Genomic DNA, 26,200 nt, shown 5'->3' on the forward strand with positions numbered 1-26,200 from the left:
GTTGTTAGACCACGCAGTTGTTCTGAACAGAAAAAAAAATCCATAGCCTGCACGTAGCACTATTCAAACAATCTGGAGGTATGTCATGTCAGCCAATATCTTATAGTTTAAATTGAATTATATGCTTTCAGGGGAGGGCCCTAAGCACTCAGATCAGTTATTTAATATTCCAGTCCTGTTTGAATTTAGGAAGAGATGCTCTTGCAAAGATGCTCATTAAACCATCCTTCCATGTGGTGTCACAACATTTATCAGGTAGACTTATTCATAAATTGAAGATCGTGTGTAGGCTAAAGTGGGATGGCTTAGCCTTTAGAGGACCCGCACCTCTTCAGTATGCACGTGAATAGGCCTTCATGGGTTGCAAAGCTTTCCATTTTTAATTTGGCACAAAACAAAGGCATTTCCAAAACAAAAGAGGAAGTGGTAAAACAAAGAGACTTTGAGTCACACTCACATTACAAAGACTGACGGTTACTAGAGCCAAAATAGACACAAATCGATCATGTTACATGATCGTGGCAGAGACTGTAGCTGTAGCCTAGTTCATAGGGCAAGAGTTCCAGCCTGACGACAAGCAGACTTGTAGGCCTACGTGCTAAACAGGGGACACAATCCAGAATGCACTGAAAACGTTGTCATGCACGCATTCATTCTTATGCACCGCCCGGGTTGCATCAGTGTCTGCAGCCCAACTGTTTCAACAATGGGGATTTTAAATGATGTTGTAATGGAAATAACAACAGTGAAATGTTGATCGCATAATGGTTTTCCATTTAAGTTATCAGAACACAATCTATAGCAAGTTTATGATGAACATTGATGAACAAATATTTGCTGCTGTTAACAGGAACGTTTTTATTTGCTCCTCTGTTATTTTAGGCATATGGACAATGGATAGTGCTGATAATTTAGGCTAAGATGCTGGACGCTGAAAAAGATGGTCTTTAAAATGCCTCGTCCATATGGACATGTAATTGGCATAGATTGTTGACACGTTATAGTTTTGAATTACTTCAGTTGTTTTGATGACTGATATTTAAGGGTTTTGTTTTGTGTGATTTCCATTAACAATTTACCCTACACCGAAGCCTGCTTGTGTTCGGACGGCCTCAACCTGCATTTATTCACCTGTAGCCGGGAGTTATCCGGCTTTAGGACCCAGGGTCCGCGATTTTCCTCTCCAGCTGCTGCGGTCTGAAAACTGGCGAAGAGGGAAGATCGAGAGGAGAAACCCAAATTTCATACCGGATTAAATACACTTGAAAACCACACTCTTGCCTGTGCCGAAAGTCACAACTTCGAACTCCCCATCTTGTATTGGTGATTCAAGCTCACTTGGAAATCCAAAGGGAATCCATTTGGGGCGTAAGGTAAGGCGGCGCAATACCATGCGATTACTAATAACAAAGGCGCTACTGGCGAGCGAGGGGGCATTAAAGGGGGCATTGCACAACGCCATGGAGGGCGACTGTCAACTCTCTAAACTTTATACTTTCATACGAGTGTCCTAAACTTCACAGGCTGTTACAGAAATGTGACTTGTTAGGTATAGACGCATTGAAATAGGGGTTACACAATATCCAACAACTATTGAGGGCAGTTCTACTCGAATTTCAGGGTTCCCTAAACGTGTGTCGGAGGTGAACTATATTATTGAGAATTTTAAGACCCAGACGAGAGAAGTAAATACAGCACTGACTGGGAATGAGCTGACTGTGCTTGTTGACTACCGCATGTGACCGTTGATTATTTTCAACGCGTCTGCATCAGACATCGTTGCATCCCACATTCAACCTGTCATCTATAGGTAGGGTACTGGAGAGTAGAATAACGGCAAGGGTTTGGGTGGCTGATCTGCTAGGCTGGGTTAAATACTAACGTGGTCTAATTTGCAATTTCCTTTGCAATTTAAGCTGGCGAATAGTTTTTCTAGACAATTACGAGTTTTCTTAGTGCGTAAATGCAATTCTAACATTGGGTTGGACCAAACGGATTGTGTTGCCTAGATGTGGCTTTCTGGTCGCTTTAGTTTATATAGGCTATTTGGACGTTCTAGGCTGAAACACAGATAAGGCCTTGGTCCATATTATATAGTGTGCTGTACAACTCGGGCTCAGACGCTGGACTTTGTAATGTTCTTATGTATCAGGTTCGTAAGATTAGGCTATATTAAAAAATAGTTTGCTTCAGTCTGCATAACTGAAGTAGCGCCAGCTATTGACTTAAACAAAACGTTCGACAAGTAGCGGGGAGTAGGCTATCCTCGATAATTGGGGAAGCTTCGCGTAGTCGGTCACTGCCGGGATCGCATGCCTCGGTTTGCCTGCCATTTAGCGGTCTCGGGTAAATCTAGTTCCTGCTAACGTTGTGCACGTGAGGTCTGCGGACCAACAAACAGGCGACGGTGCGTTCTCACCTTCAGTTTGAGTCGTAACGTTTGGCCATTTCATTTCGGTGGTTTATGAAAAGACTTGGCAACATTTATGAGGCATGCCAGCCATGCTATCGTTGACAGACAGTCATGAAGTGGATAGTGTATAGTCTAAATAGCCTATTTGTTTAGCCTTTCGTGTCTGTCAAAGGCATCACCAACCTGCCAAGGAGATGAGCTGTACTACTTTACGCTTTCGCTTTATCCAAGTAATTGCATACAAAATCGGTTGTGCACTTAAAAGATCATTCGGATAAATAGGTCATCGTTTGGCAGAATTGTTCATTTTGTCAAAATTATTTCTGCCCTCCAATGTAAGATTTAAAAGTCGAAAAGTTATGTTGTATCTGCCTGTTTGGTATATACCGTTTGTTAGTGACTCTTGCATTCTCAGCTAAATTGGCCTAGGCCTCTTGACCTCCCGCGTCTTCGTCATGTTCTTTCTTGGTGTAAACAGGGTGTCAAGGTGTGTGAAAACTGCCCCTGTGCAGGGAATCTGGTTGCCTTCCCTCCTCAACTCCACTATTCTATCCCGTTTGACCTTGCACATAGGCTGACTGATACTATTTTGTCTGGAATAGAAGGCTTTGCAAAATACAAAAAAGAAAGAAATTAAAATGTATAAGGTTCATTTATAATTTCACAGCTACCTGTAGGCCTACACGGAGCACACGTCCCAATGGGAAAACCTGTGTGCCGTCCTGTTTGTGGTGTTCATTGCTGCGGACTTGTTGTAGACTTTTACCATGTTTGACGACCACATCGGGACTATTCACCACGTAGGCTGATAGGTAGAATGATCTTGGCGCCAGGTGCACACCTATAGGCCTATATCACACACACACACACACACACACACACACACACACACACACACACACACACACACAACGGAAGAAGTCTTTCCACTAATCACAGAAATAGCAACGTTATGTCAAAGTATCATAAATGGACTGTATAAGATGTTTGTACCCATGAAAAGTTGCTTTGCCTTTGGTTTGGACCAGAGCTAACTATGAAGGGGTTGTCCTTGACTTTCCTAGCTTTGTGAGAATTTATGTAGACCTTGGTAACCTTTTGATATGGAGTAGTCTATACACATATACATGCTCTTGGAGACATTAAATCACGAGTTTATGGACAGATGGTTCACTGTTGGGGTGTATGTGTGGTTCAGTGGTTAAAGATCTGATGGTGTGAAAGTAAAAGTGAGGTAGATGTGATACAAACCACTGCCCTGAGGCACGCAGGACCTACAGAGGAGAGAAGAAATGGATTAAGGGAGTGAAGGGCCATTGTTAAGAGAATATGGGGAGGCGACGAGGGGGTTGAATTGTAAACATGAGTTTACAATTCAATTCAAGTTATTATTATTATTATTATTAATAATAATAATAATCATGTAATGGTCAGAAAGTGGTTTCACAATCTATCTCACATATTCTCCTCAAACAGTGGATTTGGACTAAGACTTTTGGCTCATTACAGATTTTCTCATGAAGACCAAAGAAAAAAAAAGACTTCTAAACTCAATTTTGCTGTATAATATACTCACAAACACTGGCTGTCACTCAGGATGTGCACTGGAATTCCCCCTTGACAGTGCTAGTTTAGTTGTCTCTAAGTAGGATCTAGGACTAGGTTTTAAGTGTGATATCTGCTGATATAGGCCTACTGTAGTGCACTGTAATTGACAACATTTTAATTAAGGCCGATTTGCTGCTTGAAGACCCGTTCCTCAACCCTTATTGTAGACCATGTGTGATACTGCATCAGTGTCTTAAATCTGGAATATTGAGTTCTTGTGGGAGAACCTGAGGTATTGAACGTCATCCAGCATTTATGCTAAATGACAGGCCCTGGAAGTGCTTCTAACAGGTCCTTCCATCTCCTGACAAGAACTGTCTTTTGCTTAATTGATCCATCGCTCCATCAATCTGATTAAACAGTTATTGCATACTGTGGTTGTATTCACACAGAAAAAAGTAGCATATTTCTTTCACTCGTTATTGATAGATTGTTCTTCTGAGATCTGAACAGATCTTGAAATGAGATTATGTTTCCAAAAGGATGCTTTGAGAATTACACTTGGGATATTGTTAGAAAGTTACAGTTAAGACCAAATGGGCTCCATTTTCATAATATGGTAACCAAGACAATCTCACATGAACATGGAGGAATGGATGCCAACAGCATTAATCAGTTTAAATAGGTGACAAAAAGTCAGTGATGCAATAGGAAATTCAGAAAGAGTAAATAATGTATGTCTTCATACAAGTCAAACATAGTCTCTTTTTGTGCCGGTTCACATTGGCACTGAGACTTCGACACGAGACTTGAGACTTTGGCATCTGTGACTGAATCTGAATCTAAATATCTCCCTTTGGCACACCTTTACTGTGAACCAGCGTGCTTGACAATCACATTCATAAGCAATACATAATAAATGTAGATAAATGCCACTATAATATAAATTAAATAGTGATGTCACATATAGGCTATGAAGTTGAAATGGATGGACTGCTTCGCTGTTGGTAGCAATGGCAGTGTCAAATCAAAAAGATGCCACTGAAAAGATATAACTCTGAGAAACTTACTATGCAGATAGGACGATTAACAGATATACTAATGATATGAATGCGCATGACCCTTAACCAGCATGGCCTAGAAGCTTATAGCTGCTGTGGTTTGTCTGTATGATTTAAAGGTATGGTATGTTCAACAGCTCTACATTATAAATGTCAAATGACATGCGCTATTATCCAGAGTCACCATAAGAAGAGTTTACTGCTTACACGTGTGTCCAATGAGAGCCTCGAATTATTCATTTGCGTGTTCTTCAAACAATCATGATAATTCCCGCTAAGACATTCGTTTGAGAATTTGCAGTGGGGGTTGCCATGGCTTAATGAATTGGCTGAAGTTTAACAGGCGGTTGCGAGGAATGGTTAGGCCTATTGAAACTTCTCGTCTACTCTTGGGTCATAGGTCCATGCTTGTGAATGAGGTCACGTTAAAAGTCACACAGAAGCCACAATACTACAATAAAGGCATCACTAAACCCCAAAGGGAAAGCAACATGTAGTCAGTTGATGGTGTCAGTGAACACCAGGAGGATTGCTGTAGGGATATTGTCTTAACACTCACAGAGTCCTCGCCTCCGCATGTGGTTAATTACGTTGCAGTGTTTGGACACACCACATCTACCTCCCTAAACTCTTTTAATGTGTGTATGTGTGTATGTGTTTCAGGTTGACCCCGTGGAGAGGTTCACCATACGTTGCGCTTCGCCTATACGTAAAATAGAAGTGTTTGGATAGGCTACTTTGCTGTCTGTGTATCTTAAACTCACGAGGCAATTCGTTAAAATGGGATGGTCTTTCAAATACTATGTGTAATTTCACTTTGCTACTTAGCTAAGCTTTCTCAGTTTAGCGCACCGTTGCGATCCCCTTTCCCCTTGAGCGGCTGGACTGTAGCATTGCATGCTGGTACCTGCAGTCCCTACTCCTCCCTTCTTATAGTTGCCAGAGCTAGGGCGTGTGTGGCGGAATACTACAAATCCCATTTTGAAAATCCTCCATCTGCCCCTCTCTCCCACCAGACCAGAGACAGATACGGTACGGACTGTCTTGACGAAACCCCCCTGGACTTTCAGAACCGAAAACCGACGAGATTAGTGGACTGCAACGGCCAAGATCCAGAAACGCGAAATTCGCACATCTCCTGATATATGCTTATCATCTGTACGCAGGACGAGTGGGTTGGTGGTTGTTTCTGCAATTTGACATCGTTATCTGGCTCGCTAATTACCTTTTGGAATTATTCAGTGTTGTAGACGAAAGAAATAGCTTCTGGTCTCTGTCGTCTGGGTTTTATTATTTTTCTATACAGAGGCACCATGATGTGGGCCGTTTAGAGACTGTCTTACACATTTTTCGTGTCTCACAGTCGGAGACGGCTTGTCTTAACATTGCCCAGCAATGTGTAATGCAGACCGATAGTCGCTTCGGGGAGACTTCGCTGCGCAGGGATCTGAAATTTGTTCGTGTTATTTCAAACATCTAGGCTAAGTAAGGTTGTATGTTGTTCTCCCTGTGTCGCACGCGTTACAGTTGCTAGTTAATAATAAGTTGAGTGCTGCATTGTTGTTAAACATTCTGTTAGTTTTCTAACACTTCATGAGGGAATGAGCACGAGAGGCAGGCAAAGTGCGATGTTTCCTCATGCGGGCGATGTCAACCTCTTGATATTGTCTGACATTCACTCGTCTTTTCCCTACGAGCTTATTATCAGCAAAAGACGTCATAAAAACTGACCGGCCTCGTGTTGTTATTGACGGATTGAAAAGATGGTTATTGGAGTTTGGAATGTTTGCTCAGGGCTATTTAGCGCTGCGTTGATGTTGGCCGACGTTTTGGGGGGAACGTGTCGTGTAGTTTGGCTCATTGTGGTCTTGCGAGTGTGCATCTACGATGTGTTCGATTTGGCAGAGGAAATGCTGTTTGGCAGTCGTCTAGTTGAGATATCTTTAGTGAAACGCAGGAGAACCTATGCATCACACCTTTCCAGTAGATGTGATCACTGCCGAAACAGTGATTATTTACACCACGTTTGACTGACTGAACATTTCGTTTCACCTGAGAACTGGCGTGCCCTCGTATTGTGTGATACGATTGTTCGCCAGCCCGAACGAGCGAGTGGGCTGGTCGGAGTTTGAGCAAAAACATGGTCACGAAAAAGACCATTTATAATCACCCTATTGGCCTACCCTCACGTCGGAATAATTCTTCCTAATATAGACCACTCGTCTGTCGTCGACCGTGACTATGTTTTCTGCATCATCTATCGCAGACTTGTCACTCGGATGCGTCTCCTTTGTGCATATGGGCTTCAGGCTGCGCTGCTGACTGACCGGGAGGGATCGAGCAGCTCCCGTCTAGAGGAAAGCACTTGGGTTTTCTGTATACTCTGGACATGGATAGGTCTTACTTCGGTAGCGTTAACCTCTAGCCAATACTTTCGTATAGAGAAACGAGGACGCTGGTGTAGATAGGTTAGGAACGTATTGACCAATATGATTATAGGATAATCCATTTGATTACCCGAAAAAAGACATTATACATTTCTCAGTGGATCAACTTAACTACCGTACCCGAAGTAGCTGAAGCTGCCGTGCGGTATTAGTTGCATTCTATGGGTTATGCATTAGGTAACCTACACGTCTAATGGTATTCTGCCTAGTTATCACACCGGTCAGTTTGATGAGTATAGTTGCTTTTCCCTCGGCACAGTACATCACGGGAAGACATAATTATGCAGAGGGAATACACGCATACATTCTCTCTCTCTGTCTCTGTCTCTCTCTCTCTCTCACACACACACACACACACACACACACACACTCACACTCTCTCTCACTTCTACACATACCACTTGTGCGGGAGAATGTACATTTTGGGGGCTCTGGGAAAACGTTGCCAAAATTGCCAACTATGGTGTTTCCCTATCAAGAGAGGACGCACGGGCTCTCGCGAACTAATTGCTAGGGCTGGTCATCGTCAGATGCATGTTCCCGCAAAGCCTTTGGGGCACAGATCGCACGCTCTCTTGTATAGTGAATGTTTTTTATTATCGTTCTGCTCGACGATCTTGGTATTTCGTGGTAAATATTGAGATCCTTTTCTAGGCCATTCTGCTTCATATTCTCATATTCCAGTCATCACTCCAGTTATGCTATATGAGCGTGAAACATCACAGCAGTGTGAACTAAATAGTATGTTAGCCCACCTTTATAAACAACCGTGCCTAATTGGCCCTGCAATTAACCCCCCCAAAAGGCGGGGTCTTCCGTGGATGATTTGAGCGGGCTGTAGCGCTTGCTCTCTATCCTGCTCTCTCGCTCGCTCGCTCGCTCGCTCTCGGTCTCTGATTGCCACAATAAAGATGGGTTTTGCTGTTGGTGCTTTGTCAAGAATGTTGTTGCCTGTAGTGGTATCGAAGCAACTACCAAAGTGCTCTTCCTGTATCCCTTCCCTAAAGCTTCTCTGCTCTTAAGTAATCTTCTGCAGTTCGGTAGTTCTGTGAATGAGGCTGTGGCCACTCCTTCCCTCTACATGTGTAGGATGAGCAAGGTCACTGACTGATCACAGATGTAAACCCACCTCCACCCACCTTCCTCCAGTGTTGGCTGTCAGAGGCATGGTCAGGGTCAGACGGCAGAGGCAAAGGGAGAGCACACAAGCAGGGGAGGAACAGAGATTCTTGTCTGGAGTCAAGCTTGAAATTATGTACTGGGACAAGGCTTCTGCCTTGGCTCTGGTTGGGTTGCAGAGGGCTTCACAGGCTTTTTGGTTGACAATTAGTTGTGTTTAAGAGCAACAGATTTTTTTTTAAGAAAAAAAGCAACATGGCTCACCTTATGTTGAAATGAAGCAGTGGCGAAGTCTCTTGTAAGAGAACCGTCACATATGACTTTCTGTTAGGTTGTGGTTGCTTAATCTTTTCTGCTGATTTTTAAAAATCCCTTTTAGTGGTGTTTCAAGTATGTTATGTATAGCCTACAGTAGGCTATATGTGAGGGATATTAAAATGTATTGTAGAAAGATGCTATCTTTGCCTTGGTTCTGCTTCTCTCTAAAGCATATTTCGCACGCAGTCTGTCCATTCCTGTCCTGAAGTGCAACATTTAGGAAATTGTGACATTTATTGTAAGGAACCATCTCTCACTCACAGGAAGTTTGGTAGTCATTGCTGTGAAGCATTGCTTGTTACACTTGGTAGAAATGGAATCCTGCAATGCTTCTGCAATTCAGTAATGCCCCTTCATATTTTTTTGTCAGTATTTTAGCAAACATTCTGTGTAAAGATCCAAGTCTTAAAATGGAAGTGAAAATTGTGGAGAAATTGTGTTTCAGCTATGTGACAGCCATAACAGTGTGTTATCAAAACATAAACAACATATCTTAAGCTCTGGGGTTGTTCCTCACTTTCATGTAGAACTTAATGCTTCTCTGACTTATGTAGGCCTACTTTCTTCACTGGGCAGTAGGCTACTCTTCTCCCTTGGGCATATGGTCAGCCACCCCTATTCATACCCTTGAAGAAAATGTGCAATTTAGTGAATGAAGGAACTAAAGAATGTCAAAAGAAATAGGTCCTTTGGCTAGAAACATTTTTGTTTTGTGTTTGTCCGTACCTCACAACAACATTCTCAGAGTTAATTAATGACATCTTTGAACATGTATATGTATATGATCTAGTCGACAATAGAACACAATGCACTGTGGATGTTTGCCATCCCAATAAAGCAAGAACGATCCAATTATAAACATCTTCCTGCTTTTATGTACTGTCCAGGCTTGTCTCTACTACTTTCAATGTCTCAATGATAATTTTTTTCGGCTGTAGTCTTTGATTTTTCAGCATTATAAATGTATTGTTCAGGATCATTAATGTATTTATCAGGATTATTAATTTATTTTTCAGTGCCTGGCTCTACACGAAGAAGACCTTTCACTTCAGTTTGCACTTGAAGTCTGACCACCCTTGAGGAATGCAGTGTTAAAAGAACGCATATGCAGGTACGTTTATTCACTGGCACACATTTAGCAAGAAGGGTTGTTTTTATCTTCTATTACAAGACCACAGGACCAATTTCCTAAATATATGATTTGTATTAAATTAGTTTTAAATTATCACTGTGCTGTGTAATGGGAAGGATTATTGCTGTAGCATGCTTGGGGCCTTGTAAAAATAGCACTAACTAACATATTATCCATGGGGAAAAAGCAGTAGTTCATCCCGCAGCTCTGTTTATGTCTACAGGTGGATCCCTCTCCAATGAATATAGGGGATGGAGGTACAGTGAGCCGAGAGAGCGGAGCTCCATCCAGAGCATCCGGGACCATGGTGGGCAACCCCCCGCAGACACTTCCCCCTGAGCTCCGAGGAGACGTGCCGCACAGCCAGCAGGGAAAGCTGAGGACCGCCCCCGACTGCAAGACACCGGACGCGTGTTCGGAGGCCACTCACTCCAACTACTGCTCTGACGCCCTTCCCCCGTCCCAGAAGGGCCATCATACTCCGGTTCCGGGCTCCCCGGCCATGAATTCCACTTTACACGAGAGGGCGGAGTGCCACAAGGCCAAGGCCGACGGCAACGCTGGGGTCTACCCTGCTCTCCCGTGGACTGGCGGGAAAAAGGCTGCCGTGGAAGGCCCTGTGAATGCAAGTCATGGGGGAATGGGCTTGAACAAGAATAAGAACTGTGCTCCAGCCCCCTCGGTCATTAGCCTCCCCCCAGGCTTCCAGTGTTCCACGCTGTTCCTCTCCTCCACCAACTTCACCTCCCCACTCTGTAAGATCACCCTGCCTCCGGGCACCGGGCAGATCGCTGCACTGAGAAAGGCCACGGCCAGCCAGTTCCAGAAGGTACCTGAGGGTGCCCAGCAAGCCCCTCAGAGCACCCAGAGCCCAGGCGTGGCTCCTCTGCTGCACACGTACCCATACCACTTCCAAGCGGGGCGAGGCCCTGCGTCCGAAAAGAGACCCTCGACAAAGCTCCGATGCGACGCGTCCAGCAGCAAAAACTCTAAGCTGGGGACAGAGCAAAAGACTCCCGCCGCCTCTGCCGTGTCCCCCAGCATCACCGTCCCAATTCAGCCCCAGCCGCCCTCTTCTGCACCCCCAACGCGCTTCACTATCTCCCCCTCGGCTGCCATCTGTTGCAGCCCTGCACTGGCCAATGTTACCACTCCAAGTAAGTTACTGAACCTCATGGACAAAGGTCCTGCCTACCGCAGTGCTGATAAGACACCATTAGCGTATTTGAAACTGAAGTCTCCATCCACCACAGAGGAGCACGCTGTCGGGTGCTCCGTCGAGGAGAGGGATGTACCTCTGGATCTGTCCTCCAAGTCCAAACGACAGAAGAGCCACGCCAGTGAACTCCAGAGCAACGCTGCACCTGCCACCGAGCATCGCCCAATCGAGGGTAATCAAAAGAATGTCCCAAATACCCTGAAAAGGACCCAGGCCACTGGTTTTGGTTCAGCTCCATATTCCATTTTGCCGGACACCCAGAGAAATGGCTCTAATCCAAAGCCCCCTTCATCCAAGCTGTTCAACCATCAAACACTTGAGCCAGCAACGTCCTGGTCCAAACATTCAACCATCAACACCATACCCGGGACCTATGTTGGTGTTGCTAGTCCAATTCTAGCTTCAACTCTACGCAGCAAAGACGGTAAAGGGGCAGCTTTTGTGGAAGACCTCCAAAGTTTTGCTAAGCAGGAGACCATCTCCATTGTGGACCAAGGGGAGCAACTTTCTTCTCTTGGGAAGGAGCCGCCATTTGCGGCGAAAAGCTCCCAGCACAGCAAAAGCGTTAAACTCCCAAACAGCACTAGCTCCGTTGGAGCACAGGCGTATCCCTCCAAGGACACTCTCCCCTCGGGTCTGTCACCTCCGGCCAACTCGCACCTCCATCGGAAGGGTGCCAGCGGCAAGGCCCCAATCTCGTACCCTCCCGCTGGCATCAAGCCGCTGTGGGAAAAACCTGCTGTGCTCCCTCAGGGGACCTCGGTCCAGCGAAAGGCCGTCCAGGGAAGTCCCAAAACCAAGGCGGCAGCTGGCTGTGAGGGAACCGTGTTCCACCCTCCTCCCAAGCTGGAGGACGAGAAGTGGGGGAAAAATAATAAGTCTCCTCTGTCGAACTTGGAGTCCATAGTCAAGCAGAAGGCCCTGGAGACCACAGCTCTCACTGGTGAGACGTACTGTGGGCTGTCCTCTGTTGGATCCCGGAGAACAGAGATAACAAGCCCTCTCACAGGGTGCCAGAACTCTCCGCTGCAGCCGCCAGCCACTGTTGGAATCCCACCTTTCCGACCAGTAGAGAGGAGGGACTCGAAGCCCGAGAGAACCTCCTTTACAGGGGAGCTAATGCAAACCAGCAAACGCCCAGAGAAACTGCTAGCTGCAGGGCAGAGAGAGAACAGTACGGACAAGCGCGGGAAGTCGGAGGAGAGCAAGGCGAGCAAGGAAAGCGAAGCACCCAGCAAAAAATCCTGGTCGAGCCAATTGTCTAGTGGCGACAGCCAGGGCAGCAGGGAGGAGATGGAGAAAGATGTAGCTGAGAAAAGAACAGGAGAGATTGAGAAAGATGAGAAGTCAGCAGCCCAGAAGGAGCCCTCATCACAAATAAAGGTGGAGGGCATGGCACTGTCCATGCTCCAGGGTCAACCCGCTGCGGAGACAAAGGTGGAGAGGAGAACTAACGGCACCAAAGAAGCCTCCGCTTTCAGTGACAGAGGCACTGTGGGCAAACAGAGGAAGGCCAGTCCGAAAAAGGCAGGGAAGGAGAAAGCAACACCAGAGAGGCCGAAGAAAACCCCTACTAAGAGACCACTGGACAAGGACAGCCCTAATGCAAAGCAAGGGAATATCCTCAAGAAGGTGAGTTCTTGTGGTGCTTGTTACATGTTTCTGCAAGCGTTGTAAACTTGGATGAGTTTTTGCATGTCTTTTCAAGTACAGCTGGATGACTGTAACTACCTGTGTTTGTCATTTTGGTGTTTTCTTAGATAAATTGGATGACTTCAGATAATTGCAATGACTTCAGTTTAAGTTTCTTTTGACTATTGAAAATAGTATTTAAATATTGTTTATTTTAGTTGTTATTTAATCATGTGTATATGTGTACAACATATAAAATGATTCGTGAATGTACATAACAGGGGTATGTATGGCTATGTTTAAATTATTTTATTACCATCGTAACAACATATAAGATGATTTGTAAATGTACATAACAGGGGCATGTATGGCTATGTTTAAATTGATTTATTACCATCGTTGTATAAGAGTTTATTTTGATATAATCATAATACTCAGTGAATTTGGCATGAGAAAGACGCTAAAAGTCTGCAGAAAATTGAAATGTTTTTGAATTTAAAATGTAGGCAGCATTGTGGTTGGCAGTCAAAATAAACGAATGTGTTGAAAGTTGATATATATATACAATACTCTTTGCAAATCTTTGCTTTCTTTTGACACTTTTTCTGTTCTGTACACATGAGAAAAGGAGTAGATTGTTGTTTGAGTGGATTCAGTGAATGTCTAGATCTCCTCATTAAAAGTGTAGGCATAGGTGTGCATCCACCTGCTGTAGCCTCTCTTTGCGTGCTTGTGTTGCTGCCACAGAGGAAGGTGCCGCCCGCAGTACCAGACCAGGGCCAGGAGAAGGAGGCGTCCACCCCACAGCCAGAGGAGGGAGCGAAGCGGCGGAAGGGGAAGACGGCTGACCCTACCTTGGCACCAGAGACCCCTGGACCAGCTTCCAGCAAAGCAGGTAACTCAGTTAGTCACTCTGAGACTTGCTCAGTCATGGCTTACTCACCATATAGCCTGTCTAAATAAACATGGCCTAGAAAGAGGACAGGAGTCCAGAAATCTAGAAGAGCTGGGATTCGACAGCATTTTTATCCACACCCACACATTCTAGGTTTTTACATTTAATTATTTTGTTTCATCCAAAATGATGTCCAAATGAGGTAGCTACTGAAGCTCTGTACTAGGGTGGAATGATTTAGGGAAAATATCTAATTGTGATTTTTTCTGACTTAATAAGGCAAATGTGATTGTGATTTGATTTGCGATATAAATGTTTTGAAACTTAAGCTTCAGTTCAGTATTTACGATATAATACTTTCCTTGAGTATTCTAATCTGCTTTGTCTACTCACTACTTCTGCTAGCCTTAAGTTTGCTGCACATTGGTCATACTGTGGTGCCTATGGTGCTTTGTCAAGTTGCTACATGCTCGTTTTGTGTTGCCTCAGGAGGTAGCAACTGCTTGACTGTAGGATCTTGCATAGTCACCTTGTTTGCTTGTTTGTACATCACGCCTGGTAAACCCAAAAATACTCACAAATAAACATTCTCAAGCTGACAATTAAACGCAGCCTTTGTGATTTGGAAAGTACTTAACACCAATACAGAAGTGGCTTTGGCATAATAGACAGATTTTCAGAGGTTCCTTGTAAAGGATTCAGCAGAGGAAGCTTTTCCGCAACCATACACAACCAAAGAAAGGTGTCACAGTTGAGACTTCACGGCTCTACCTTGATGTGTGGATCTGAACAATGAAATATTAGTGAAGCCTGTTTGTAGGAATAACCAGAGAGGCATTTGGTCAGAGCTCCTGTGGTGTTTTTGTCCTACAGGTGCTGAGAGCACCCCTGCTACCGGTCCCAGGGGCCCCACAGATAATCAGGCATCCCACAACAGCCCCAGCCGGCCGGGTAAGGAGGCGCCCACCTCCCTCGACACCCCCAGCTCCAGGCCGAGGAGGGGCAGACGCCGCTCGGAGGAGATGCTACAAAGCGACTGGAGCTTTGCCGCCGCGTCTCCTCCCCCTCCTCCTCCCCCTCCACCACCCGCGGAACCCCCCACCGCCACACCTCCGCCCCAGGCGAGCACTCCCGTGGTCCCCGTGCGCAGACCCCGGGGCAGGCCGCGGCTCAACCCGTTGCCGGAGGATGCCGAGCTGGGGAAGGCGAGGCCGCCGCCGCCGCCGCCACCGCCCCCCGAGGCCGAGACGCCCGCCATGAAGAAACGACGGAGATGCAGGAATAGGAAGTACCAGAACGGGGAGTACATCACGGACAAGCACAAGGCCACGGATGGCGAGAGGGAAGAGCGGTACACCTCAACCAGACAGAGCGCTCGAGTGGGAACAGGTAGGCGCCGTTTCCTCAGTCGCCTCAATAATTTAAATGAAGTTTGAAATGGATTTCGGGGCAGTGATTAGGCATTACTGTGGATTAATTATACGGCATATTTGAAAAACTTAAGAGTTGGATCCATCTGGAAATAAATGAAAGTGCTCTCGGCATGAAATGTCAGGTGCGGCAAAGGTTACCTATTGGGTTGTGGCAATGGGACTATAAAAGCACCGAAGAATAAGTATCTATGGAAAGGAAACATGTTTATATCCATCATTTTGTCAGTATTCATCAGTTAGATATTGACCCCTACAGATGCAGTGTCTTGTGTGCGCCTTGAGTTTTTCTGCCTCGTTCGATGTGACATTCATTTTTTTCCTGAGGGGAAACATTGTATCTCTGTTTACTCCTGAGCCCTGTGGGCGGTGTCGCTTGTTACCTGTGGTGACTGGTGTTCTGTGTGCGGTCACAGATGCGAGGACTGGCATGTACCCACGCCTCAGTGCCACACTGACCCGCCGATCACCGAGCCCAGACCTCAGTCCCCGGAGACCTCTGTTCACGCGCTCCGGGTCCATCCGCCGCCAGGACGGCCAGAGCCCCGCGGACTCCCCCGACAAGCCGGCGGGCAAGAGGAAGTTCAAGAGCAAGCATTTAATCACGGACTCCGAAGACCAGAAGAAGGTGAGAACTTGGTGTAGGCAGTTAATCGTTATCCCCCAATTTCAGCCAGTTAGCGTCTCAATCCTGTGTGTGTGTGGGGTGAGCCGGTGGTTGACACAGTTGGTCCTGTGCTGCCCCCCTGTGGCGTAAATGGTCACTGCAAGACAGGATTCGTTGATCTTGCCCTCTTCCACAAGAGGCAGGCCGCTTGCGTGCCGACCCTCTTTTTATGATGACGCATGTTCTGCTCGCGCTCATGCACATTCCTTTGTTATTCTTTCATTTTTTCATCCCTAAACCCCCCCTCCTCCCCTCTCTCTCTTTCTTAGCTGAAGACCAAACGCGGAAGCCTGGGCAAGGACGAGGAGAGCCCTGTGGCCAAGAAGCCAGGGGGCCCTTTGGCCTCTCCCAAGGGGCTGCCCTCGCCGGTGCCCGTCAGGAAAGGCACCTCGGGGAGGGGAGGAGTGGCTCCTGAGTCGCCCCCAGGTCGCCCCGTTCCCCCCGAAGTCCGACGGCTGATTGTCAATAAAAACGCCGGGGAGACTTTGCTTCAAAGGGCTGCCCGCCTGGGGTACCAGGTACGTCTCTGCCAGCTCGCCCGCCGCTCTCTGCATATTTCATACGGCCACAGTCTTCCCCCCCACCATCCCGTTAAGATCGTGAAACGGTCGTCACCTTTTCATTGCGTGCAGCACTTTCAGGAGCCGTGTTCTCTTGCTCTTTGCTGCAGGACGTGGTTCTGTACTGCCTGGAGAAAGACGCACAAGAGGTCAATCGGCGTGACAACGCGGGCTACACGGCGCTCCACGAGGCGTGTGCCCGCGGCTGGACGCACATCGTGCAGCTGCTCCTGGAGCACGGGGCCGACGTCAACTGCAGCGCACAGGACGGCACACGGTGAGGAGTAGGGACGCAGGAGACCCTCGTACCGGACAGTGGTCATCCTGACCCGTCTGTGTGACCCTGACTATGTTGTGCTGGATAGTAAAAACGTAACTGGGTTTGTTCCGCATTTTTGATTGACACGAGTTCTGTATACAGTCGAAGCTCTGTGAAATCAGGTTTGTGTTGTTTTTTCCTGTAGTCATCGTGACCCAGTTTCTTACGGTTCTGCTGCATAGCCGTGGTGGCAGGTTGTTGAAATTCATGTATTTCAACCAAGTATGCAGTAGAAACAACAGAGGATTTCGGATGTGTTGAAAGTGTATTTCCTGTCAGTAAACCCAAGCTGAAGGACATGCGTGTGTGTGTGTGTGTGTTTCTTTGTAGGCCGATTCATGATGCGGTGGCGGCCGATAACCTCCCTGCTGCGTGGATTCTGCTCCACCACGGGGCTGACCCCACCCTGGCCACCTACTCTGGGCAGACTGTGGTCAAGCTGGCCCAGAGCCCAACGATGAAGAGCTTTCTCAAAGGTGCCAGGATTCAACATGTTGCTTGACTCTGATGTTATGTCATGAAAGTCTGTCACTTTTGTTCAAAGAACACTTGACAGTAAAAAGTAAATTCACTCGACACCCATACAAAATCCAGGAAGTGCAATTTAGCATATGTTATTTCACTTCACTGTATTTGAAAACAGAGAAGCATTATGATACTTTTTTACAATAATGTATGTGTTTTGCAGTGCTGCTTTGTAGATTTGCTTTGTACAAGGCAGCGTTGCCCAGGTTCTATTCAAGTGTTGTGTTCTAAGTTATTCATCGTGTTGAAAATGTTCACTTACCTTTTTAACATTAACATACTTAATGTACTTTATCAAGGTATATCTGTAAATACTGTAGCAATGTGTTTTTTGCTCTCTTCTGGAATTGCCTTGTGAAGTTTTTGAGATGGGGCTTTGTAGCTGCTTTGAGGTCGTTAACCTTGAGTTTGCTCCCTCCGCAGAGTATTTCACTGACTTGGAGGGCCGCGCAGACCAGGACCCCGGCCTTCCGTGGGAGTTCTACAGCAGCGCGGTGTTCGGTGAGAGTCCTACCGCTCTTATTATTTCATTCCACCTCGGGGATGACACCTATCCGCTTAATCCCTGTCACTGCACAGGCTGTCACGAGATTAAACCGCCGACATTTTCATTATGTGTCATTTGATATAATACCGTGACATTTCCTGTGTCTCCATCCGTTAGCATTGACCACGTTTCCTCATGGAAGGAATAGTCTATTAAAATAGGACCTTCATGCACACATGAAGGGTATATTTCAAATGATCATGCTTTCTGTCCAGATTGGATTTCTCTGAACCCTTTTCAGTGAATTGGTTGAACTGGATGTGAACCATCCACTAGGGGGAGTGTTAGGCACATTGAAAACCTGAGGTGTGATTTGCCCGGAACCCACCGGGTGATGATGTGGTCTCCCTCTCATCTTGCCTTGCCAGAAACGGACGGGGACCCGTGCTGGGACTTCCTGCTGTCCGGGCCTGATGAGGACGACGGTGGGTCGGAGTCCGGCCGAGACAAGGATTCGGACGCTGACTGCTTGCTGTTTGAGTTCTCCTCTGAGCCACTCTTGCCCTGTTACCATGTACAAGTAGCACTGACACAAGGGTGAGTCCCCCAGCTCATTGTTAGTTAAGCTGTTTGTATGGACTTTAAGGATCAGTTTCACTGGTAAATATAAATATAAACACTAAAATAATTTAGTAACATGAGAACACTTACTGAGATCTCCAACATCAATTGAGAGACTTCAGAGGTTTTCAGTAATGAAAAGTACTACTTTATATGCGGTCTCCAAAATAACAAGTTATACTTGCGCAAAAGTATACTGATATGTTGTGTGTGGATGAACTTTGACCTCTCCAGGTTCTGCAACTGGTTCCTGTTATCCGACGTCCTGAAGCGGCTGAAGATGTCGGCTCGGATCTTCCGGGCACGCTACCCGCACTTGGAGGTGGCAAGCATCCCCAAGGTGGAGCTGAAGAAGCAGGTGTCCATCAGCCAGACCAACTCACCGCCCACGGAGCTGCACGCGGACGAGGAAGACGAGGAGAGGGAGGAGGAGAAGGAGGAGGAGCAGGAGGAGGAAGAGGAGGAAGGGGATGAGACGGGCATGCTGGTGGATCTTGTGCGCTGCGTGCCTGAGCTACAAGGACTGTTAGGCTCCTCCATCCAGCTCCTCCGAGCAGATGACGAGGACGATGAGGAGGAGGAGGACGAGGATGAAAAGAAGAAGAAGAAGAAAAAGGAGAGGGAGAGAGCAGAGGAAGAGCGTGAGAGGAGGAAGAGGAGGAGTGACAGCACCAGACTGTGTAGCCGGTAGCTGTACCTCTCACCCCCCCCCCCCCCCCCCTCCCCCGTGCCCCAGCTGAACCCAAACCTGAACGGAATCTAAACCTTTAACCCAAACCCTGCCAGAGCTCGACCTCACTCCCCAGGCTTCTCCAGAGAGCACTAGATCAAAACGAACCTGTGACAGAAGTGCCGTCCGTTATTGTGACCTTGGGAAAAGACGAGTTTATCCCACGTCGGGTCAGGGTGTGTGTGTGTGCGTGTGTGTGTGTGTGTGTGTGTGTGCGTGTGTGTGTGTGTAGGGAGGGGGTGGGTGGGTTATACTATGGCAACCAGTTTCCTGTTAACCAGTACCAGCACTTTCTACGTTTCAGCTTCTCCAGAGGAGACCTTGTTTGTTTTTGGTTTGTTTTGGTTTTTTCACAGGCTCGCTGTTGACCTTTGACCTCTGTATTGAAAAACTGCAGAGGTCAGAGGTCACTGGGCAGTGATGTCACTTCTTACGGCAATGCCACTGAGGAACTGATGATGGGGGAGGAATGGGTGGTGTTGGGGAGCAACTTTCAGGTTACCTCCTGTGGGTGATTTTTTCATGCCCTGACAATTGAAACACCGACCTGCGGTTTTATGATAATCCATAGGTGTACTTGTAAATATAAACTGTATGTATATCTTGCCAGCAGGGTGAACATATGGTCGTAATGTATGCTTGATATTTGTTTTGTGGGGGTTGTTTTTGTTTTCAGACGACAGTGGGGTTTTTCTTTCCTCCAGGGAGATAATCCAAGGCTTTTTTTTTTGTTGTGATTTTTTTTTCCTTCTTTAATTGGTGAACTCTTGTGTGCAGCTAAGAAGCTTACTTTCAGCTCACTGTGGCAAGAGGGCCACTGAGCCAGATGGCTGACGGTAAACCTGTGTGAACTCAGTATTCAGCCAGGAAGACCCTGGGAGAGAGAGAAGACAGCCACGCACCACCTCATCTGAAATCAAAATGGCCTCCTCCAGCACCCCCCACCCCCCCACCCCTCCCTACCCTCAGCTCTTACTGAGTTGACTGGAATGAAGAAAGTATTGTGGCGCTTTGTACCCGACTGCCGTGCTTCTAAATTTGGTCCTGTACAACTTTTTTTTTTAAAGCGATTCTGCAGGCTTGTGTTGATTTGAGGAGAAAATGATGGAGCTATCCGACCTCACCTTGATGCCCAACAATAAGCACTTTGTGTCTTAAACATCTACGAGGGCTGATTTAAGAGATGACAAAGGAAGTACTGGCTCTTCGGCTTTCACTAATGCAGTAATTTCGAAATCGATGACAATAGGACAGTAGGATGCCATTTTCTTTTTATTACTAGAGATGAAGTGGGACATTGGACAGTTAAGATGAGACTTCTGTCTCCACTTCCCTGTGTCATGGCCTGAGTCATACAACACTAATTTTTAGTTGACGCTGAGCGTGGTCTTTTATTTCCTCCTCTCCTCATTTTGTTTGCCGTGCATATACGTGAGAATCGGTATTTGATGCCATTTCATGCCATTACGCCAGTCCTACAAAAAATCTGGTGGAACAAATGAATATGAAGGTTTATGAGCTTGAATAACTGTAGATTCCAGGACCTGGGGTGATTGTCATCCTTTAATTTTGATCTTATTAACCTTATGAAATGGGCTTGTGGTTGGTGATATTTGTGAGTTTGTTTGGTTCCCCCAGACCCTCGCCCCCCCCCAGTCAAAAATAAAACAAAACAAAAAAATCCAGTCAAGACTGAAACCTGCACTTTGCTCCACTGCAACACTATCAAGAGGGTCGGAAAACAACAGCTACACCTCTCCGGTCTCCCCTACCAACCCAACCCCCTCCAGTTGGCGAACAGGCTCCAGAAAAATGGAGTGTGTGTGTGTGTAATATTGTTTGTCTTCTTTACACTGTTAAATTGTCATTTGTGCTTAATTTAATAGTCATTAATATATTTGACCTTTTGTGTATTTGAAAAATGATATATGAAAAAATGGCTTTGTATGGTTGGTGCTTTATTTGAAATGTACAAATGATCCTTTTGCCCAGAGATTGGTTTTTGTTCCCCTCTCATTGCAGACAGTATTTTAACAGGCGAAGGTACAGTTTTATTGTACTGGTGCTAAGCTAGATTTTGTGTTGACAATCAATGATGTTTTGTTTGAAATTTAAAGAAAAAAAACAATAAATGATATTTAAATGAAGAAACCTGAAACAATGAGACTAAGAAATAGTTTCATTATACATGGAATATGGAATTAAACGGAACATATATTTTGACAGTGCATAAAACAGATGGCCAAAGAACCCTAGCTGCACATCCTTGAGAAAGAGGTTCCCTCTATGCTTTGGATGATAGGGGATGTTTCGGTGGTCACGGAGGCAAAGGCGGTCTCTACCAGCGCTTGCATCAGGCCTACTTCTCCGTAGCCGTCCGTTTACTTGAGGTCTTCCGACTTTGGTCAGGTGTTGCGAGAGTCACCAGAAGGGTCGAAACAAAAGCTGGACATGTGAAGTATGAACGTTTGCTTACACGTGCCTTTAGTTAGGTATGAACCACGCTGGTTTTATCATGAAATTCGTTTTTAATTGGGGGACATTGGATAAATAGGCAAGCCTAGCCTACTACAAAGACGTAGACGTAGGCCGATATAGGCTACTTTTTAAACTCAGGGTAGTGACTGCGGTCCAATCTGACAGCTACTACAACACCCATTTTGATGAAGGCCTAATGCCCGCCAAAATTGCCTTGTGACTGTTATCACGTTCACATGCAGACTTGGTCAAGATTTGTATCGGGGCCGCCTGTGGACATCCTTCGGAAAATTGAACAGGATCAAATAAAGGGTTTGATCTTGAATTATTCAGAGGCACCCCAGGCCAGCATTTTCAGTCACCTGCTACACTCGCGCCGATGCCCCGAATAGGAAATGATAGAATAGAGTTCATGTTTAATTGCCTATAGCCTTGGTCCGTGTAACGCTTATCAGTTCAATTTTCTATCCAAAACTTAAAAATCGGAAATTGGGAAATGTATTTCAATGTCCTAATATTGTAGAAAATTGAACTGATAAGCGTTACACGGACCATCCTTACTAAAAGTGACAGCAATTTTCTGTGGCGAAGTCACATTTTCTAAAATGCCAAACCTGCGCTGTTGAAGGAATTTCCTGCAGTTCATGTGCAGAATAGAAATGGACACGACGAGTGCAACTGGTCTAGCCTAGCCTACTACTGCACTTGACTGCTGAAATGCAGTAGACCTATTGTGGAACCGGATTGTGCTGCAGAAAGTCCCATAACTGCAGGTTTTGTAAGTGTAGAAATTACCTGAAAAAGAATAACACTTGCCAGAGTCCAGTAGGCCTAAGTCTCATAGGTTTAGCAGAACTGCATCTGGTCGAATTGTCAGAGAAACGTGTAGGACCAAACCCATTCGTTTAATATAGGAAGTAGGCTATGGTATTTTACTTTTTTTCCCCAGTTCTTTATATGGAGAAGTTTGCACAGAAATGTATACAACTAAACCAATAATTGGCATAAGGCCAATGCACGCGTCTAATATTAGAGCAGGAACGCCAAGCCAGACACCGCATGGAGGCGCTAGTGATTCACTTTTGTGTCTGCTGAAGTTGGGTGGTTAATTAAATTGAAACAGAATTGTCGTCTTTCTCTTCTAGGCGGGTCAAATTTGTAACGACTCTTTTTACAGCACCATGTTGTATTTCACAGTGAATATGAACCAGCCTACATCCAAGGAATATCACATTTCAGGGCCCAGCGCGTGCTTAACATAGGCAACTTGGCAGTATTTGCGGATGGCAATTTGTGAAATGTAGAAACAATTGCCTGAAAATATTGTCGAACTTTTTCCTAAAATGACCAATTTTTAAACGGAGTGGTAGCCTTCAGATCACCAGTTACAGTGAGGGTGGCTACAGTGTTGGTACCCACCTACTGTGTCAAAAAATGTGGCCCGAGGGCACGACATTTCTCACATTCTTGAAACTGTAGGCCCACATTCTCAAAAGGAAGGCATTTTGATTGAGTGTACATCAGGCCCCATCTCTATGTAATGTTAAATTTATCCTTAACATCCCTGTGTAATGATAAATTGGCAATACATTAAAACTCTTGACTACTGAGAAGGCTACCCAATCTTTTTGAGGAATTTGCTTCATGACACTATGATACTAACAGGTAGATTAAGATCTCAGCCACCAGGAGTCCGTTATAACTGGAGGACAATAGGGAGATTGATTGTGTATTTGGATATCCTAGAGGCATGGAGCCCAGAGCCAACTTCAGTTTTCTCACTTGAAGGACAGCTTAGTTTGAGTAGAGTCTTGAATTTAAAGTTTTCATTTTTTGCACAGTTAAATGAAATGTTTAGAGCTAATATATTTAAATGTAACAGTGGAATGAATGTAGGCTAAATGAGATCATGCTTTGAAGCGACAGCTGTTAAGGACATTACCTAATTTATATCCAGTTACCTGTAATCCCTCATAGATTATGGCAGTTCCTTACAACACAGCAATGCGTTAATGGCAGTTGCATAGAATTCCATGCTTATTGGCTGATAGCATGTAATGCCTGACTGCACGGCAAAGAAAAGTAAACATATTCTGGAGAAGACCAGTTATCAGTTTTCATTTGTCCTTGTGTGTGATAAGAAGGGAATCCGTGCAGTTAAACAGCTGGGCTCAGTACAGACATCTGTGACCGTGAGTCACCGCACAGTACTGCACACACACCCCTTAGCCCACGTACGCATTCCCATGCCATAATCCTTCACTGACATACTGACATAGCATAGACCCCCTGATTGGTTTCAGGCCTGCTGCTGCTCAGGCGTTCGCACTCCAGGATTGGTTCACACAGCAGTGCAAAGTATATATATGTAAATCTGTAGGGTAACTACAGTTCGTGCAGTCGTCTCGGAGAGGAGTGGTCTCTGCTGGAAGCTGTGATATCTGACTCAGATTGAAACTATGCTGAACGTCAATGTCAGTTTGTGTCAACGTTATAGAGAGGCGTTTTGGGGGCGATTTTTAAGGTGGCTGATCTCACTGTCTTGTTTTGAAAGAAAGTGTTTGAAGTGTAGAAAACCACCCTCAGTATACAGATTTGACATGGAACAAAGTGTTAAAAGCCATGGTTAACTTGCTGAGAAGAGGAAAAAACATTTTTAGTGCCTTTCCTGTTGGTCGTTAGTAGGAACTTCTAAAAGAACAACCCAGTGATCTCATACACGGATTCAAATTTCACAGCCACTCCTTCAGCGAGCCCCTGTAAGTCTGCTCAGCTGATTGGTTCTCTGCAGTAGGGCAGTGGGTTCTTATTGGTTTAAAACTGGGACAGGTCTCTACAAGATCCACTGGTATTTTGTAATGGCAGCACCTAGAGAAGAACCACATGAGCATTCATCTGCAAAGTGTTCCTTGCTATATTGTATTGAGTAGGTCTACTGGATACACGTGGCATCCATTTTGTGTGTTTATGTATAAAGAAATGGACATTGACTAGTGATTGCTGTAAAACTAAGCATTTATAAGTATGAACTGATTTAATAATAAATGCCTCCATAAGACTATATTTATGGATGAAGTTAAAGTTTTCAGCATATAAAAAGAAATTCACTGACAGTTTGACCCAGAGGCACTTTTGACTGCACATAACCTGTGATCAGGCACACTGAGCTAAAACTGAACATGGTGACTTAATTAAGTCCCTTCCAGCTCAGTGTTAATTACCTTGCCATAAGTTGCAGTGCTCTTACAGCACAGAGGGTCATCTCAGTTTAACTGGATAACACTGACGGGAAGCTCTTTGCACTCGTTTGACGGACTGAAAAGGGCATTGTTGGTCTGAAAAGAGGTAAACTATCATTAGCCTCGAGGAATACAGATTTACTGATAGGTCCATTATAATGCCACCACTTTGTTCAACACCAGTGAAACAACCTGTTTACTTGTGCAGTCCAAAGGAAACCTAACACCTCAAGGGCCACAGGGAATACAGATATGGTTTGAGATGTGCTTGAATGGCCCAGACACCAAATCAAATATCAAAATTCATTCCTTACATTTGTGTATAAAGTATTGATATTTCTCAGTGTAGTGGTTACAAAACACGTGCACATGCATTTATGTTTTGAAAAGCTATGTCTGTGAAAAACAGCTCTCCCGCTTGAACAAAGCTGAGCCGTTAGGCGCTGTTGTGGTTACCAGCTACTGAACTGCTGCCTCTCACACTCAGCTTGTGAAAAAGACACTCCTTTATTTCATGTTTGCACTTCAATTGCCCAGTAGCAGAATGCCAAATCATATATACCCTATTGTGAAACTCACTCTTGCCTGTTTTTGGAAAGTTCAGTGGGTTTTATCGCGGGGACTGATTATGTAACTTGAAAAAAAAAAAAAAAAAAAAAAAAACACACAAAAGGGGAGGGGGCAGAGTGAGTGAGTCTCTGCTGCTTAGAAACTTCCTTTACAAAACTTCCTTTTCAGCCATTTCTCATTCAAGCTGCGTGCAGTTGCTTGCTTTGGCCCACTGCAGAAAGCATCTCAATGTAGCTCAGACAGACATTGAAAATGTAGTTTAACATTGCTGTAGAACAACGCAATGTGATTGCAGTCACATTCTCCTGCCCTGTGTGGATATTAATAAGGGAAACATTTTCACCTGTCACAAACTCTGAGTCAGTAAATCCATACATTCTCTTGACAACCCATATGGAAAAGATATAGAAAAAACTTATATGCCAGCAATGTGTTACTCTTGACAAGGGGCCCCTTTCTCGTTTTTAAAAACCTGATAGATTTTTATATGACAGTGAAACCATTATAAGATCCTTGCTAAATCTGTGTAACCTGAAACATATAAACATTGTAACCTGTAATATGACGTTGTATGAGGAAAACGAGAAAGGGGCCACTTTCAAGAATCACTTTCTTGAATCATACAAGTTTTGTATATAAAACACATTGCTGGCATATACGTTTTTTGTATATCTTTTCCATGTGGGAAGTGAAACCTGCCTGACCTAGTGCTACCTCTGCACTGGTGTAGCCCCAGGCACGACTCAATTTCACTCAAAGGGGCTGTAAAGGGAGCGCTTTTGTCAACCGT

General features: G+C 45.3%; 1 protein-coding gene across 2 annotated transcripts; it reads left to right on the top strand.

Moving 5' to 3' along the window:
- The first annotated feature begins 1,211 nt into the window (after positions 1–1,211).
- On the top strand, positions 1,212–19,342 carry bcorl1 (BCL6 corepressor-like 1). 2 transcript variants are annotated; one of them, XM_062525033.1, is made up of 12 exons: positions 1,212–1,373; positions 9,923–10,017; positions 10,262–12,889; positions 13,637–13,784; positions 14,658–15,173; positions 15,631–15,842; positions 16,151–16,399; positions 16,552–16,718; positions 17,091–17,236; positions 17,709–17,786; positions 18,201–18,369; positions 18,628–19,342. In XM_062525033.1, exons 2-12 carry the CDS (start codon positions 10,012–10,014, stop codon positions 19,082–19,084), a joined length of 4,776 nt encoding a protein of 1,591 aa, XP_062381017.1. In that variant the 5' UTR covers positions 1,212–1,373; positions 9,923–10,011; the 3' UTR covers positions 19,085–19,342. The 2 variants fall into 2 exon arrangements, with proteins under 2 accessions (XP_062381017.1, XP_062381018.1); XM_062525034.1 differs by lacking the exon at positions 1,212–1,373 and adding an exon at positions 6,057–6,197.
- Positions 19,343–26,200: the final 6,858 nt, after the last annotated feature.

This window comes from Sardina pilchardus, chromosome 21 (genome assembly GCF_963854185.1).
Source record: "Sardina pilchardus chromosome 21, fSarPil1.1, whole genome shotgun sequence".
NCBI classification, from domain to species: Eukaryota; Metazoa; Chordata; class Actinopteri; order Clupeiformes; family Clupeidae; genus Sardina; species Sardina pilchardus.

Bases quoted from the DNA above. Each gene is read 5' to 3' on its own strand.
- bcorl1 (XM_062525033.1), top strand. The intron at 15,174-15,630 runs GTAGGCGCCGTT...GTGCGGTCACAG, and splicing joins GAGCGCTCGAGTGGGAACAG to ATGCGAGGACTGGCATGTAC. The intron at 17,787-18,200 runs GTGAGAGTCCTA...TTGCCTTGCCAG, and splicing joins CTACAGCAGCGCGGTGTTCG to AAACGGACGGGGACCCGTGC.